This window comes from Balaenoptera physalus, assembly GCF_965194825.1.
Source record: "Balaenoptera physalus genome assembly, chromosome: 17".
NCBI classification, from domain to species: Eukaryota; Metazoa; Chordata; class Mammalia; order Artiodactyla; family Balaenopteridae; genus Balaenoptera; species Balaenoptera physalus.
In genome coordinates this window covers 64,314,320-64,331,628 of record NC_138895.1, presented here as the reverse complement: position 1 = coordinate 64,331,628, position 17,309 = coordinate 64,314,320, and the positions used below count along the sequence as shown (strand labels likewise).

Sequence of the window (17,309 nt, the reverse complement as noted above, 5' to 3'; positions counted from 1 at the left end):
AACTGTCCTTTCCTCATCCAGATTCATACAAGGTGCTGAACTCTATGAGAAAGTGGAAACCAGAAAAGGAGGCTTCATCTTTCTGGGCTATTAATTACTCATAGAAGGTATTGCTCTAATGAAACGTCAACAAAGAGTACTCATATTTTTCTGGTTGTGGCTTCTGCCATGTCAGAGACACATTTGGAGTGGAGAATGGGACAGTAAAAGAAATTCTTGTTGATAAATCCCATGTACAGGCCAAAGAAAATCCCCTATTCACCTCTGTAAAAAAAATAGGGGAGGGGATGGAAAAGAAACAGGGTATTAGTTTATGAAGTTCCTGCTGAATCCCATTTGAAGAATTCGGTTCAACTTCAAAGAAGACCCCAAGGTCACATCTGAAGCTGATTCCATTGTACAGGTTAACTCACCATGGTTTACAATATCTTCAGTGCAGCTGGCACCCTTTCTTCTTCTGTAGTACCCCAAAACACTCCTAGACTCTACAGGTCTAGGGAAATAGCATGTGACGGTGCCATTGGACTGTGTACATCAACCACGTGGTTTTAATGGCTGCAAATAGGACAATTATGTTTTCAGCAAATGGGTACCCCTTTGAAGAAAGGAAATATAGGGCAATTATATTGATACATTATCTCCTGGGGCTTGCTTGACATACCTGAAAAGGGTGCAATTCAGTTTGACATCTCTCATCACTTCCTGGCCTTTATGGTTGAAGAAGCACAAGTGTGTTTGATTTTTTACAACTGTCAAGGGCTACCATAGCCTCTGACCACCATCCTCTTCCCCCACTGGGGTTTCATAGCAATGACCAGGGTGATTTCAGAAGTGCCTCTGATTCTTAGGTCACCTTTGATCTCTCTTAGACCAATCTGCTCCTCAAATGGGTTCTTCCCTCCAATAAAAGACTGAGAATGGATGTGTGTATTCTCAATACAGTCCTGATTGGTGTCATGAGAAACATTTTCTGTCATGATTTTAGTGATCAAAAGACGATGACTTAACCCAAATTGTCTTTTTCCTCATTTTGTTTTAAACATATATTAACATTTTAAAATAGAATTTAAACAGATGCCCAGTAACAGAATGACAAACATGAAGTGTGAAATCTGAAAGTTAGGAAACTTAACCACATATGGTCACCGTTTTTTTCTTAACATCCGTCTGCGCTGGACTATTAGGTGGTTTCATCACTTTCAGGCCAAGCAGGACTTGTAAAACTGGGGAGGTGGGTATTCAAAGACAACATTTGCTTGGTGCCTTTAATGATTTCTGTAATTAGTCATTTAAGCAGATTGCCCTGTGATCCCAAACAGGGAGTACAGGGAGATGAGCTGAGAAAATCATTTCCTTAAGGTACTTGAAAGCTAATTGCAGAAAATGAGGTCTGTCTCTTTGCGGGGTTCTCTGGCTCCCATTTCATTGGGTGGGGATGGCGCAGGAGAGCAACGTTCTCCAAGAATCTATAAAATGTATATGCCCAGGAGCACTTTTTTTTTTTTTTTTTGACACCAGAGTGCTAAAGGCCTTTGTTGGCTTGCAAAATTTAACAGGTAAGTAAATGATCCGAATATGGCAATGACAATTTAGAGACCAGCAGAAGGAAATGCACCTGGTTAGAGCAAGTCTCAACTCCATGAGAGAAAGAGACACCAAGAAACCAAGGAAGTGATGTTTCATAGGAACAGGGTACAAGGTCTAGGGGGTCTATGACTCTGCCTTCATTGAACTGGACAGTTAGACTTTGCTAACAAACACACTTTGAGTGACTCATTCAGCTTTTACTTCAAAGATAAAAGTAGAAGTTTTCAAAGCATGTCAGAAAGGGACGTAACTATTTTAATGAATCCAGGACTCCCTTACTAGGTAACACTCTCTCAGACAAGCCTTCATCTCAGCAGGCCTCAGTCGCTCCCTGTGAGAGAAAGCCCTGTTTAATTCTCACCAGTAATTGGGCCATTCTCTTGTGGGAGTGTGTTGATGACTCAAAACCTTTTAAAAGTTGGTATGATATAGGAGATACGGGGATATATGTATATGTATAGCTGATTCACTTTGTTATAAAACAAACTAACACACCATTGTAAAGCAATTATACTCCAATAAAGATGTTAAAAGAAAAATCTCTGTGCACACATGCACACATACTCACTTTGTACATAACAATAAATAACTGTTAAGATTTACTGAGTGCTAACTACCTGCTATGCACAAATGCAACTTCCTTAAGTGTCCTCATTTACTAAATTCTCATGCCTCTGAATAGGGAAGTTTTGCTGATCAGGAAACAGAGACAGAGCATTTAAGTAACTAGCTTGAGGTCACAGAGCTAATAAAGGGAAGAACTAAGATTCAAACTCAGGCAGTTGACAGAACTGCTGTTCAAAGGACAAGCATTCTTTCCTTCATGTCCTTCAACATTCCCATTTTCCATCTCTAACCAAACATATGGAACCCATAAATTTCTTTTATGGGCCCTAACATCACCATGGAGTCCTAGATAAATCTTGACCGGCTACTGGATGCCAGTGAAGCATATTAAGGATGGAGGGGGGCGGCAGTACAATTGGCCTGATTTTAGTATTCTGCTGAATAAAGCATGTTGCTTTGAAAGTCATGAAATATCATTAATGTTTCAATAGCCAGAGAGAGTACAATGCCACGAAGTAAAGAATTCTTCTACACTATTCCAGTAACTTCAATGGCCTGGAGTTCTGACCACGCCAAGGAGGGGGAAAAGGGAGCAGCAGACCTTCAACAGTGATGCCTGGCACATGAAGTCCCTTGGTGGCAGCTGCTCTTTCATCTCAAATCCTTAAAATCCCCATTGCAGATTGTCTTGACTTTAACACAAAAACATCTACCATCCAGAGTTTTCAATCTAGTCAACTAAAGAAGTAGAATTTCAGGGGAATAGTAGAAATGGCTTGGAGCCATAGGCCATTCCTTTGGTTGACATACAAGTCCATCTCCCTTATGATTACCTGGCATTCAATGTGTTTCTGACATAAAATCGAAGATTAACACGAGTTCAAAAAAAAGCAGAGCAGACAGTGCCACTAGAACTTGTGTGTTTGCCAGGTCATCTGTCCTTTAGAACTCTGTCCTGTACAAAATATAGAAAAGCAAAACCATTCAGCGGCCCTTCAGACAGGAGACATGAGTTGGCGTGAACCATCCCTTCTGTTCCAAGAGCCAGCTGAGGCAGGAGCCACTAGGAACCTGAGTGCCCCTCATTCTGGTTGCCTAAGCGTGCTTCCTGAGGTGTGGGACAGGTCTGTTTGTCTCCACTGAGGAGCGCGAGCTGTCAGCAGAATGCTAAGTAGCTCTTTCAGCGGTGCTGATTGATTTGCAGAGATGGCACAGATGTGACCTCCTCAGTCAAAGTCAGTGTTTTCTTGGCCCTCACAATTTCAGAAAAATACAAATGTAAATGAAAAATAATGACAAGGCCCACATATAGCCCCAGAGTCATTGCCTCAGCAATTATTGATGCCTGCTAGGTTTCCAGCACCCTGCTAGATGCTGACAATGACATAAAAATCATCAAAGGCAGAACTCCTGTTCTCCTCAATATTAATAATGACAAAGTAGCAAAAATTACATCGTTTTAAACATCACAGAGTTAATCGTTTTCTTTGCCACATATATTCTGCTTTTCAAATTAAAAACCAGCAGAAAAACACAAGCATGACTTACTCATAGTCTTCCCTTTGTCTCAAATGCCCTTTTATTCATCTGCCTGGAGGACCTCCATATATAATTCAAAGTCTAGCATGGCTGTCAGTTCAATGGCATGAAGTCTCAATGGCCATGTCCACACTGCAATCTCCACCACTCTATGCTCCCTTCGTACCCCATCCACATGGCTGCAACTTAAGAAATTATTATAGGTATCTGGGTATGTGTCTGAATCCCCAACTTAGTGACCTCCTTTGGCTGAGGTTCTTCTAGACTCTGGCTGTTCTTTAGAATCATCTCCGGGTATGTTAAAAAATACAGAAGTTTAGGTTCCAAACCAGACCCACTGAGGCCTGCACATCTTTATTTTACTCTCCACAGGTGAGAGCCACACAGTAATAGCAGAATACAAATCAAAATAGTACATCCTTAATATCTGAGGCAAGATCCAATAACCCAGTGAAATGTTTCCACATTCAGAACACAGGGCTCCAGATGGAGGCTGAAGTGAGCCTTCCATTTCCTTCCTACTACTTAAATCTAAATCTTGAGACCAGCACATTCAATTCCCCCTGTGCAAAGACGGGGTGGGAAGGAAAGATGGATGGCCAGATGTGCACAAAAGGCCTTGGTGTAACTTACCCACTCAGCTCTCCGCTCAGGGGAGTTGGAAAAGAAAAGAAGAGAAGCATGCCTGGCCTGGACCAAGGAGACACACTGTGCCTGGGTTTATTTACCATGAGGCAAGGAGAGAAAAAATGAGATCATGTGTCCCTGGCTATAAGACACAGTAACCCTGTCTAGGAGAAAACCACAGCCCAAAGAACGTCCTAGTCTCAGACAAATCATGTTAAATACTCCTGTCCCCTTGTTGGAGGATCTGGAAAGTGAACAGAAGTGGACCTGGAATGTAAGGAGCAGCCTCAAATTACTTCCTCTTATCCCATTGGCTTCTTGTCAAGAGGCAGCCATCCTGAGTGCCAAGACCTCCATGCCCCACTCAACTGCTATATTTTCCCTTTTAGTCTATAAGTGTGTGTGTGTGTGTGTGTGTGTGTGTGTGTGTGTGTGTGTGTGTGTGTGTGTGTGTTGGAGAGTGCTAGTAGTAGCTAGTGGGTAGAGCCCAGGGATGCTGCTAAACATCCTATGATGCACAGGAACAACTTTTTGCTGTTGTGTTGGAACAATTTGTCCACAACAAAGAGTTGATCCAGCCCCAGATATCAATAATGCCAAGGTTGAGAAACCCTGGATTGGAAAGAATATCTATGGAGCACTCACTTTTTACCACACAAAGAACCTTGTTCTTTTTTTAATATTTATTTATTTATTTGGCTGGGCCGGGTCTTAGTTGCAGCACGTGGGATCTTTGTCGGCACATGTGGGATCTTTTAGTTGCGGCATGCGGGCTTCTTAGTTGCGGCACGCAGCATCTAGTTCCCTGACCAGGGATTGAACCCAGGCCCCCTGCATTGGGAGCTCGGAGTCTTAACCACTGGACCACCAGGGAAGTCCCAAGAACCTTGTTCTTTACATTATCCCCTGTAATTCTAACAGAAACCCATTGATGAAAATATAATCCCCATTTTCAGATGAAGAATCTAAAGCTCAGAGAAATGGAGTAGCCCCTGAAGGTCCCAGATCTGGAAGGCAGCAGAAAGGGACTCACACCAGGGTTTCTAATTCCCTCTCACGTTCATTCCTTCACCACAGAGTCCCCTGTTTCCAACATGTCACTCCTCTCTCCCTTTCATGTCCCCATTGTCACTGGTATAATTCAGGGTCTCTGGGGGCAAGGTCTTTTGGCAGGTCAGCCTACAACCACTTCCATTAGTTTAGGTTTCCTCTTTCTTTCGCCAGACTTTTGTATAGACAAGATACAAATTTAGTGCTGCCTAAGACAGGATACATTACAGAAGCACTGTCATGCCTTTACTTTTAAACTCAGCAATTTATTCATCCCATTCTTGGAGGAATGTAGGCTCGTCTTTAGCAGGCACTTCTGAAATAATGGTTGATCGTCAATGCAGATTACTTGGTCAAAAAGAAACAGCCAAAAAAAAAGTGTTCAAAGGGAAAGTGTAGATGGGATTTTGGCCAAATTAGATCTGGTTTCAGCTACTTTCTAACTTGGACTTGCTTATTCCTCCTGCTCTGGTCCTTCATATTCTTTAACTCATCCTTCACTTAGTACGCTCCAGCCACAGGGACCTTCCTCAATTCCTCAAATGCACCCAGTTCTTTCTTCAGGGTGTCCACTCATTCTCTGGCTTCTTCTAGAATGTGCTTCCCTCTACAATGCATTTGGCTATCACCTGTCTTTTCATTCAAGTCTCAACTTGGATGCCATTTCTTCAGAGGGGCCCTCCATTGACCTCCCCCAATCTCAATCAGCCTCTTCTTTCATATCACTTGCTGCTATTTGTAGTACATTCTTGGTGGTGTTTATTAGTATAATGCCCGGCTCCCCACATAGGGGAAAGAGTCCTATGAGGGCAAAGGCCATGTCAGCTTGGTTTAACCAATGCTCAGCCCATAGCCTGCATCGAAAAATATTTTTAAATGAATGAATAAATGACATTGGTTACTTTACTTAACGTTTACACCCATATCTATACAATGATGGTATTAATTTGAACTTTTTAAAGTTATCATTAGAATGAAATAAGAGGACATATCTAAAGAACCCAGTATAAGATAAGAGCCACTAGGACAATACTTGGTGCTCCATAAATACTGTTCAAGACCTGGGCGCTCTTATCTTAATTCTTTGACTAAATTATTTTCCATGTGACTTGGGGTAAATACTCTGCCTCTCTGTGCCTCCTCGTTTTCTTTTATTATTAGGCCACACCGTATGAAAACACTCAAAAAGCAGCAGTTTCATCATTTTTCATTTGTACAGGTGCCTTTTATACAGGGAAGTAAAATATAATTCAGCAGTTTCAGACATATCACAACATAGTGTGCAAGCAAGATAAAGAGAGGGAATTCTATCCCATTTAGTGAATAGTGATATTGATAAGGAGTAGAAAGGTAATGCCCCAAATTATATTACAGCTTAGGGGGAAAGTCGAGCTCTAATGCAGTATTAGACCTCCCAATTCTCTTTTACCCCTGACTTGGCTCCTCTCATTTTTGCTTTTCGTGTTTCGGAAAAAATTTGTGACTCTCTCCTTGCCACTGATTCCTGATAAGACTTTCGTGAGTTCAACTTTACCCACTCGGCCTCGGGATGCGTTATTGAAGGGAGGTGAACTTTTTAATCACCTGTGGTTACAAACAGCTGTTATTTCAGCCCCAGTCAGGAATAATCTATACACACATTCCTGGAATTGAACACAGCTACTGATGGGTTGATAATCCAATGGACTGATGAATCTAAACGCATTTTCATTCATGGTGGATGGAGCTAAATAAAGAAGGATAAAATGTGCATTGAACTGTATCATGAATTTCTCAAACTTCTTCCTTTGGTTTCTTAGAAACTGCGGAGCAGCACGTAGTGGCCTGTCAAACTTGGGGAGCTGGCAGTGCGACTGAGCTAGTCCCGGGGATCTTCACAGAAAAGGCAGTCGGGGTCTTGGTCGGCTAGAGGTTCCATCTGAATGGTGAGTGAGTGCACAGGAAAGCTACTGCTGAGGGCTTTCGCAATTTCTCTCCGAACCACCTGGCTGTCCCGGCTGGCTGCTGTTGATAAAGAACCACAGTGAGATTGGCACTGATTGTACACACAGGGGTGACGTCTCATCTGCAGCTTTTGTCTTTGACCTGGTGGGGTGGGGCACAGGCAGTGCACTCAGAAGGAGCCGTGATGGCTCTGACCATCAGCTACATTCACACAGACAAGACAGGGGACATCCTAGTGCTGCAAAGCACCCCGTCACTATGGGAACTCTTCTCGCCCACAGCCTCTCTGGAGTCTGGTGCTCCTAGGAGCTGAGTATGAAAGTGGAGACAAGCCATGAAAAAGCCAAGTCAAAACTATTATTTCTTATACAGCCCTGCTCACCAGTTGCTTGGGTTCTCTGGGTTGCCACCCTTATAGCTAATCAGAATTTATATCAAAGATAGTGACAAGAGCCAGGAAGCATTTAGAGCAGCAAACCGCACTGCCATCTTTTCTCTTGTCCCAAAAGGTATCAGGAGGCTGTAAAGTTCCCTCCGTAGTAACCTGATTGTTTACTAGATTCTTCCATTTGCAGTGAAATATTGGTGTAGTGTAGGCTGTAAATTCCCTCCAGCCAGATCCATGCCTCTCAGCAAAGATGAGGATGTCTGAGAAAGCACAGTCCTCAAATGACTCTTCCTGTTCCCTGCCTCTGAGTAACTTCATGAGTTATTTCTTAGCAGCCTAATGTGTCATCCTTAGCCTGAGCTGTCTCCCGAGGCAGTGCCCATTTTCTCAGCCCTAGGACGTATCACGAACAAAATCACCTTCTACTTGAAAAAGTAGTTTTTAGGATAAACCCCAAATCCTAAGAGTTATCTCACATGGTTACAGAATTTCTAACCATTCAGTAAAGGAACCACGATTAATTCTGACTAGAATATCTTTTAACTTTTTAGAACCTTAAGGATGGGACCATCTTTCTGTCTTTGGTGATAGGCGAAGCATCTTACACACCAAAGATACTCAATGAAGATTTCTTCTTAAATTCTTCCTCTTATTTAACCGATAGAACATCAAGTCCAACAGAGTTTAAGGCCTTGAAGTTTGGGTGGCATTTTAGCCTTTTGTTCTACTCTCTAACCCTCTGCAGTAGGCCTCCAGGGTTGTTATAAGTATCACTGTTGCCATGATGACACTGGCAAGGGGGATGATTTTCACAGGCCCTTGGTCACACAAAACACTTTACAGTTGTTTTGTCAGGGGCAACAGACACTAAGGGCTACTCTACCAAAAGGAGGGAAACTACGGACTTTACAGGACAAGGACTGAATTTCGTGCAGGGTGTTTACAAAACTCACTGACCTGCAGTAACGTGAGCTGAGAGGATCACCTGGTTCATTGTTAGCGACCAGACGTGCAAGCTGTGCACAGACACCACCCCATCCACCGCTAAAATGAGCTCTTTCACACCATTGTAACTCAGGTTCTTTGGCACACCTGCCAAGAGGACAGAGTGGGAGGCTGTTGTTATTTCACTAAATACAGCTCAGTGCAATGGCCAATCGAGGATGGAAAGTCCTTAGTAAAATATTAACTTGCCCTTTCCATTTATGGTTTCTTATTTCAGATGTTTACAAAGCAGATTCACCTGACTATTTCAGAGGTTTTACCATCAATCACAGGTTCACAAAGAATATTTGCAGATTTTACTAGGCAATCATCAACAACAGTCATCACCCTTCATTTTCAGAGTGTATGGTTTACCCAGTTATCTTGAAATTATCTGGAAAGGAAAAGGAAATCACATGGGATTTGGTATCAAATTATCCTGGGTTGGCATTCTGACTACAACTATTGTGAATTTACCCAGCTCTTGGAACTTGTCTAATCCTTAGAACATTTGTAGTAAAATAAGGATGATAAGAACAATATGTAGTTAACAGAGTCCTTTGGGGACTCTGAAAATATCTCAGAAAATATCTGTCCTTTGTAAACTCTACTGCTATACAAATGTTAGTTATCCAGCAGGTCACTTAGTGAACGGTGTTAATAGGGCATCCTAATGTTTTAATACCATCTCATTATTCAGTCTGTAGAATTTCTATTATTTTAGGTATCTTAGGGTTTACTATTTGGGCCACAGAATGCAGTAGTTTGACTTTCGTCCTTGTTTCTAAAGGAACAGTGTGGGACACACAGGAAGGTGGGAAGTCTGGCAGCCAATCAGCTATTCTTTGGGGCTGAAGGAACTGGGGTGTCTCTAGCCTCGAGATGAGAAGGCTAAGGGCAGTAGGATCACTGTTTTCAAACATTGCCAGGATTGTCACATAGAAGATGACAGGATATGAAAGTGTAAGGGCCTGAGTCAATGGTTGGTTAAAATCATAGAAGACATCAGTTTGATATAAGAATTAAAAAAAAAATCAACTCAACTAGTACAACCGTGGTAAAGCCATTTGATGCAATAGGTAAATCCTTGTCAACTAAGGGTGATCCAAAGAGGATGCTGTAGAAGAGATTTCTAAGGATAAACACTTTTTAGCTTCCACTTCAATTGTATACATACATCACAAACACCTGGTGTGTTTGTTAAAAATAAATATGCCTTGGCTCCATTAAAATGCTCCTGAAAAAAATTTCTATGGATGAGGCTCTGAAATCTATATGCTTTCATAGTGGTTCTTGACCTTGGATGCACATTAGTGTCACCGGGGATTTTAGAAATCCTGATGATTTCTAAAATGATCAGGAAATTTAGAAATTTCTAAAATGAATTGTTGGGTTACACCCAAGACCAATTAAGTCAGATTCTCTGGGGATAAGACCCAGCATCAGTATTTTCTTAGCTCATTTGGTGATTCTAACTGAGTCAAGGTAGAGGACCATTACACTAATATTTACCAGCTACTGGGCAGCTCTACCCTGCAGTGGTTCTCAAGCTTGGCTGCATGTTGAAAAACATCAAAGCCAGCCCCTATTAAATCAAAATCTCTGGGTCTAGGGCCTGGGTATAAGTATTTTTTAAAAGCTTCCCAGATGACTGTAATGAGCAGCTAGTAGAGAACCACTTACTTAAAAGGAATAGGGAATCCTTAACTCTCCTTTTTCAGGATTTAAGAACCTTGCTCATGGGGATTTCCTCCTTGAGGCTAACTTAAAATTCACTACAGTTTGAGTTGAGTTTAGTCCCGCTTCATATTTCATAGAACTGGTCAACATGGCTTTTTACTCTATGAGCTGCACAAAGCTCAGGGTACTAGAAACAAAGAAGTTCTTGTCTCAGATTAGCCATAGAATGTGCATGGAGTCATGGGTGAAAACGTTACATCATAATAATAATAACACCTTTATTGAGAAGCTACATGTCAAGGTTTGTATTGAGCACTTTATTTATAGTGATTATTTTATTTAATAGTTATAAGAACTTTAAGAGCTAGTTAGTGAGTGTTACAACTCCTGTTTGACTGGAGAAGAAAGTGGGAGTCAGAGAGGTTAAGAAGAATTGCTAAGGCCACATAGGTAAGTGGGATGTCAGATTCTAAGGTATGTGCTCTGGGTGTGGAGTGTCATGCAAATGCTAGACTCCATGTACTGTAACCCAAAGTTGACTATTATGCCCAATGTGTCATCTCTGGAGAGTTTCATTTGACCCTTTGAAGACCTGCTGTCATTCATCTAGGACCCTTGAGATGAAGCCATGATCCCACTACCTCTTTTTCTCTTGCCTCCTTTATCACTTGACTTTTATGGAGAATGCAAGTCCACTGTTACTTATTTTACTCTATGAAATAATATTGACAAGCAAAAGGATATGTTCCCATTGGCCTCAATGTTTCATCACACCTTAGAAAACTTTTTCTTTCTGGGGGAGAGCCTGCAAAAATATTAATGCATCCAGGAAAATACCCAGATTCGTTTTCAAAAAAATAATTACCCAGGCTAATAAGTATATGAAAAACCACTCAGTATTCTTCATAATTCAAGACTTGTGTATGGAATCAATAAGATAATATTCACCTATCAGATTAGAAGAGAATCAGCAGTTTGACAATACCCAGTGATGGTGAGGATGTGAGGAAATAAGCACTCTCATATGCTGTCAGTAAAAAAGAAATTGATATGGTATCTTTGGTAGAAAGGGCAATATCTATCAAATTTTAAAATGCACATAACTTCTGAAACAGCAGTATACTTCTAGGAATTATTCCACAGATATACAAGTGCTAAAAATGTAATTGCAGCATTATTTGTAATGTCTGTCAATAAGCAGGTATTGCGATACATGCTTACAGTAGAATAGAATACTTTGTATCCATGAAAAAGAATGAGGTGTATCTATGTATGTACTAATATGGAAAGATCTCCAGTTGAAAAAAGCAAGGTACAGAACAAAATATGTATGTAATCCCAGTTTGTATAAAAAAGACATACACACATGCACTATATATATACACACATATACACACATGTATATATGTATATTACATGTACATATATGTGTAAATGCATAGATATTTTTGGAAAGATATATGTCAACTTATTAGTAGGTGTTACTCCTGAATAATGTGACTGAGAATTCAAAGGTGGAAAAATGGAGAGACTTTTTCTTATCATTTTATACCTTTCCATCTTTTTTTTAAAATTTTACCAAGTACAAGTATTATTTTATGCTAACCTAATTTGAAAACCTAATTTAAAAATTAAGCATCTTCCAGATAGGAGTTACCTGCCAATTTCAATAATTAGCTACATTTTTGCTTAAATAAAAAAAAGATAATCATGAGAGAAGGGCTGTACTGAGAGATAAAGTGGAATATGGTCATCTCACATTGTACACACATTTGTCTTTTCTCCACCTTCAAGTCAGTAAGTTCCGTAACAGCAGTGACAGCTGCAGCGCAGCACTTGGCCCTCAGAAAAGGAAATGGATGCATCTGTGACTTGACAAACCAAATATTGTCCCCTTCTGAGCGAGGACATTCACTTGTTACTCTGTGATGTTTGACTCCGTTTTCTGTTTCACTGTGGTCAATCAACATTATCACCTACCAACGATTATCATGCCCTCTGAGAACAAAACCTTTAAACGTGTACTGGGCAGTGAATGCTAAGCTAGGGAAGGGTGACCTGTCGTGAAGGCAGCTGTACTCTTGAGACTGTGTCTACCTTCGGTCAAAATGTGCTGGACAGGAAAGAGAAGCTCAGCCGACGTATGGCTATTTTTGATCATCTGAATGTTTGATAAGATGCAAACCTCTGGTTGTGATTGAATTTTCTAAGTGCCGCTCCCAGTGCCCTCATGGAAGAACCCTTTCAGGGGTATGAAGAGACTAGTCCAGTGGTTCTTAAAGTATGGGCCCCCGCCCAGCAGTAGCAACGTCTTGTTAAAATTCAGATTCTCAGGTCTCACCCCAGGCCTGCTGTCTCAGGAACTGTTGGGTGGGCCCAGCAGTCTGTGTTTTAACAGACCCTCCAAGTGGTTCTGATGCCACTCTCTGAGAACTGCTGGCCTAGTCTAATGAGCATTTTAGGCAAGTCTTTCATAGTAGCTATAATGCTGCCTGAGGGATAGATTTATTCAATATTTCTTAGGTATTTGCCACGTATTTAGGGATAAATTTATATTTTTGCTGTATCTCCCTCACTGAATCACTCATTCTAGTGTTTGTAAGTATTGTTTTTATACTATGCCATATCATTTAACAGTTGCTGAAGAAAACAGAAGCCAATCCTTTTTATTTATGTATTCCCATTTGAATAAAAATCATAATTTTTTTCACAAAAATTTCTTGTAAGTTTACATTTTCCCTATAATGCAAACTTACAGTGAGCATGCCTTGAGGCCATTCCCTTTTGTGATTATAAGGAAGAGAAAACACAGATGCTGGGAATAATAGGAAAATCATTCCTACCTTCCATGAGTAAGATGGAGAAGTCCTTTAAGATAGTGATGGTGCTGGCCAGAACCAGGATGGAAAAGACAAATGTGCAGATCGGGTCAGCCATTTTATAGTCTGGCTAGAAAATATGGGGATTTCAGTTAATTGAATCCAGGCCTCCCATGCGGAAAGTCTGATTGATAAAATAAGTAAACCTTCACGCTTCCTTCCCTCCCTGTCACCCATTCACCCTCCTGACACCGAACATCCAACTCAGAGGCAAGACTTCCTGAAGACTCAGTCCTTCTTCTAAGCTTTCAACTCTCAGTGACTCAAGAAAGGGAGACCATAGGACATGCTCTCCCCACAATTTAAGAAGTAAAAAGAGAGATATCCTTGAGTGCTCTCTCAAAAGGCCTGATTTAACTTCTCTCAAATTAATAGAAGTACAGAGAATGTGATGAAAATATGCACACATTTGTACAACGTTCAATGACTTTTCAGCCTTAATTATGATGAAAAGAAAGGATATCATTTGTTCAGAGATTGCATGTAACCAAGGTATAGCCAGAGCTTGGTCTTGGCAGACTGGGTTAGTTTACTTCTTTCCCTCTTAAATATGACACATACTCAAGGCAGGCATCTTTGATACAGTCCAAAGAATATGTACTGAGGCCTCATTCTCATGCTTTCTCACCACTGGAGCCCTTGGCCTCAGGGTGAAACACCTGCTCTTCTGCCCTTGATGAAGTTTTGTGCCACAGAAAAATTTGTGCCTCATTACTTCTAAGAAACCCGGGAAGAGTAACCTTGGTAAGAGTACTCTCAAACTTCACTCACCCTACAATTTTGAAGGATTTTGTCTTAAACTTAAAGCTTTTAGTGAGGATTTGCTCAATTGAATTCAGAAATGTCTTTGTAATTTTTATTTACATGTTTTCATTTTCCAGTAAAAATAATAGAGTCCTTGCTAACTGGGCAGTCGTGATGTGAACAGACAGAGCTATACGGTCCTCTCCTCCATTACCCCCCTACCTCCACGCTCACCCAACTCTGTTGGTTCTTGGTATTACCAAATAGAGATCTGTAGTGAATATTTGTTTGGGGTCAGAGGCCCACTCAGGATCTACTCCAAGTTTCAACTGACACCCTGACTTTTTGGAAATGAGTTACCTGTCTCCCATGGTGGGAGAGTCAATCAGGTGCTCTACCGTCCCCAGCCAAACAGCAGATACAAGACCCAACCTATGTCAATTGAGCTCCATTTCCCAGAAATATGAATCTTCAGCAGAGTGACAAGAACAGGAAAAAAATTAGTTGAGTCACATTCATTTCAGCATGGTGCCTAGGAGAGAAGTTGGATAGTTTCTGAAATCTAGATACCAAAAGTTGCTCTTTATTCTACCTTGATTTCTTTTTTTTTTTTTTTTTTAATATTTTATTTATTTATTTATGGCTGTGTTGGGTCTTCGTTTCTGTGTGAGGGCTTTCTCCAGTTGCGGAAAGTGGGGGCCACTCTTCATCGCGGTGCGCAGGCCTCTCACTATCGCGGCCTCTCCTGTTGCGGAGCACAGGCTCCAGACGCGCAGGCTCAGCGATTGTGGCTCACAGGCCCAGCTGCTCCGCGGCATGTGGGATCCTCCCAGACCAGGGCGCGAACCCGTGTCCCCTGCATTGGCAGGCAGATTCTCAACCACTGCGCCACCAGGGAAGCCCTACCTTGATTTCTGTAGAGGAGTACATCCAATAAATTTCAGCCAATGAGTCTACTTTTTGCTTAAGTGAGCTACAGATCTTTTCTGTTGCTTACAACCCAAGAACCCTAAGTTATTCATGGTTCCATTGCAATCCATCTTAACCGCAGAACAGAAGGAACTACTTTCTTGAAAGACTGGCAGCCCTACAGTTAAAGACATAGCTCTTAGGAATTTGGAAAGTCTAAGGTTTCAAGCTTTGAAAGTTTCTTTGTTTAAACCTTGTAAAGTAGTTTGTGTAGGCAAACCGGCTCTCCACCCTCATTTAAGTTAATAATGGAGGGTCAGCTTCTGTACCACCTAATCTACAAAATCACTGAGACAGTGAGTAAACTCAAACATACTCACCTTAAAGTAGATAATAAGTGCACTGATTAACACACTGATGCTCTGAAATAGATCTCCAAGGGCATGTACAGAAGCAGCTCTGACACTGGCATTAGCTTGCACTTCTTTGTGATTGTGGCCAGGGTGTCTCTGGTGCAAAATCACACTTAGTCTGGAAGAAAAAACAATGTCCTTGGCCCACGAGATTAACCCTTAAAAATCTATGCAGCATAATGGGGGAGTTGACAACAGCATGTATTACCCAAAATGGCAAAGAGTTGAAACATTAATGCTTTATAGTGGACTATTTTGAACTAATTTTGAACACAAGGGTATCATGGAATTTAAAAAATTTCACACAAAGATAGACAATGAAGATTCACCTCAGTTTTCTTTTCCATCTAATTAATGTTACTCTGTTTCATTTTAAAACTGGAAACCATCACCTCTTAGGTAAATGCCAAGTATTTGACAATGAGGAGGGGAAATATCATTTATTGAGGGTCTACTGAATGTCAGGCACTGAGCTAGGCTTAAAGCTGAGCTTTGGTGGGAGCTTAATTAAATGTGCTGGTTTCAAATGCAAAAAAAGCAGCAGAAAACAATAAAACAAAATAAGTGGTGAATTTCATCAAAGTCGGATTTTTTAATCTTTTATTTTACTTAATTTTGTTCATTTCCATGAGAATTGGAAATCTGAATAATTCCCTAATGGCCAATGATGAGAGTACTGTGCTTATGTATATGTAGCTATTTATCAAGAGACTGAAATATATTAATGTATTATAATGTATATAAATGTTATATGTATATATAACATATTGCAAAATTTAACAGCTCCAATCCAAGTCAAAGAGACTAATAGTGGGCCCTATAAATTATGTACCTGATTCTATTTACCCACAACTTTAGGAGTAATATCTCTTATGTTTTGCCTAGAAACGCTGTCTGTACATTTTGGAACAAAGGTTTAAAAAAATAATTTTTTAGTACCATGTATCCCAGTCTATTTGCAGGTAAAGTGTCTGTTAAATCTCAGGCCATCATCACAAAGCGGAGAGACTCCTATCCACCAAGATGTGAACATTACATAATTTACAGTTTTTAGATTGTCAGTGTTTGGGCAAAAATTCACCCTCAATTAAGAGTTACCATTTGAAGTTCTTCAGACAACCTAACATGCCTGGCAGTTAATAGACTTTCTTTCTAGGTCTGCCATGTATGCTCATCACATTGTTATTCATTCTTTTCCTCATTTTATATTAAAGAAAAAACTTACTTAGGGATTCTTATATGCCAGGCACTATTAAATGCTTGGGGCATAAAGGTGAAAATAAACGTAGTCCCTCCCCCATTGTAGCTTTAAGTATGATGGAGATGGCAGAGATTTTAGAAAGACACACATAAATGGAAAATTCTAATTCTACTAAGTCTATTAAGAACTGGTGCTACAGATAGTACAACAGGGGGCTCTGATTTAGTTAGACAGACAAGGCAATTGAGTTGGATTTGAAAGGATATACTAGAGTTAAATAGACTAGTTAAATAGGCTAGGAAATGTTGCAGGCAGAGAAAAACTTAGCCTTAAGGCGCTGTCAATAATCTTCATCCGAGAATCCCTTAGCAACTTCTGTTAGAACTTTCTGCCTTGATTTTGGGCTCCCAAGGAATAGATTTATTCCCGAATTATGGTTCTGATATCTCTGTGGTCAGACAATACAGCATCTAGCAGCACTTGAAACCTGTAATCCCAGTTCTGGGAGTAAACATTGTAGTCACTCAGTATCTTATCCATAAATAACTGCCTGCTTGCACAGGGAAGTCAATGCTTTTCAATTCCCTGGTCTTTGTAAGTATGAAAAGCACATGCAATATTAGGGTCGAAGTTCGAAAGCAGTTGCAGTAAAAAGAAAATTTGGATGGTGTATCTATTTAGAAAGTCACACTCGATCATCAAGGTGCCAGATTTATGTGGTAGTTAGCTGGGTGCATTCTTCATCTTTATGCAGCGTACACACAACCTATGTGACATATGACTCGGGAAATTATTAA

At 40.6% G+C, this 17,309-nt stretch overlaps 1 protein-coding gene across 1 annotated transcript in view; it reads right to left on the bottom strand.

The window, feature by feature from the left end:
- Positions 1-6,396: 6,396 nt before the first annotated feature.
- Positions 6,397-17,309, bottom strand: part of SLC30A8 (solute carrier family 30 member 8) — a 45,445-nt gene continuing 34,532 nt past the window's right edge. Inside the window, exons 5-8 of the mRNA XM_082433294.1 lie at positions 15,279-15,429; positions 13,210-13,315; positions 8,660-8,794; positions 6,397-7,374 (exon numbers count right to left, since the gene is read on the bottom strand). Coding sequence (XP_082289420.1) covers positions 7,229-7,374; positions 8,660-8,794; positions 13,210-13,315; positions 15,279-15,429 — 538 coding nt within the window. The 3' untranslated portion in view covers positions 6,397-7,228. The remainder of the gene's footprint in view (positions 7,375-8,659; positions 8,795-13,209; positions 13,316-15,278; positions 15,430-17,309) is intronic.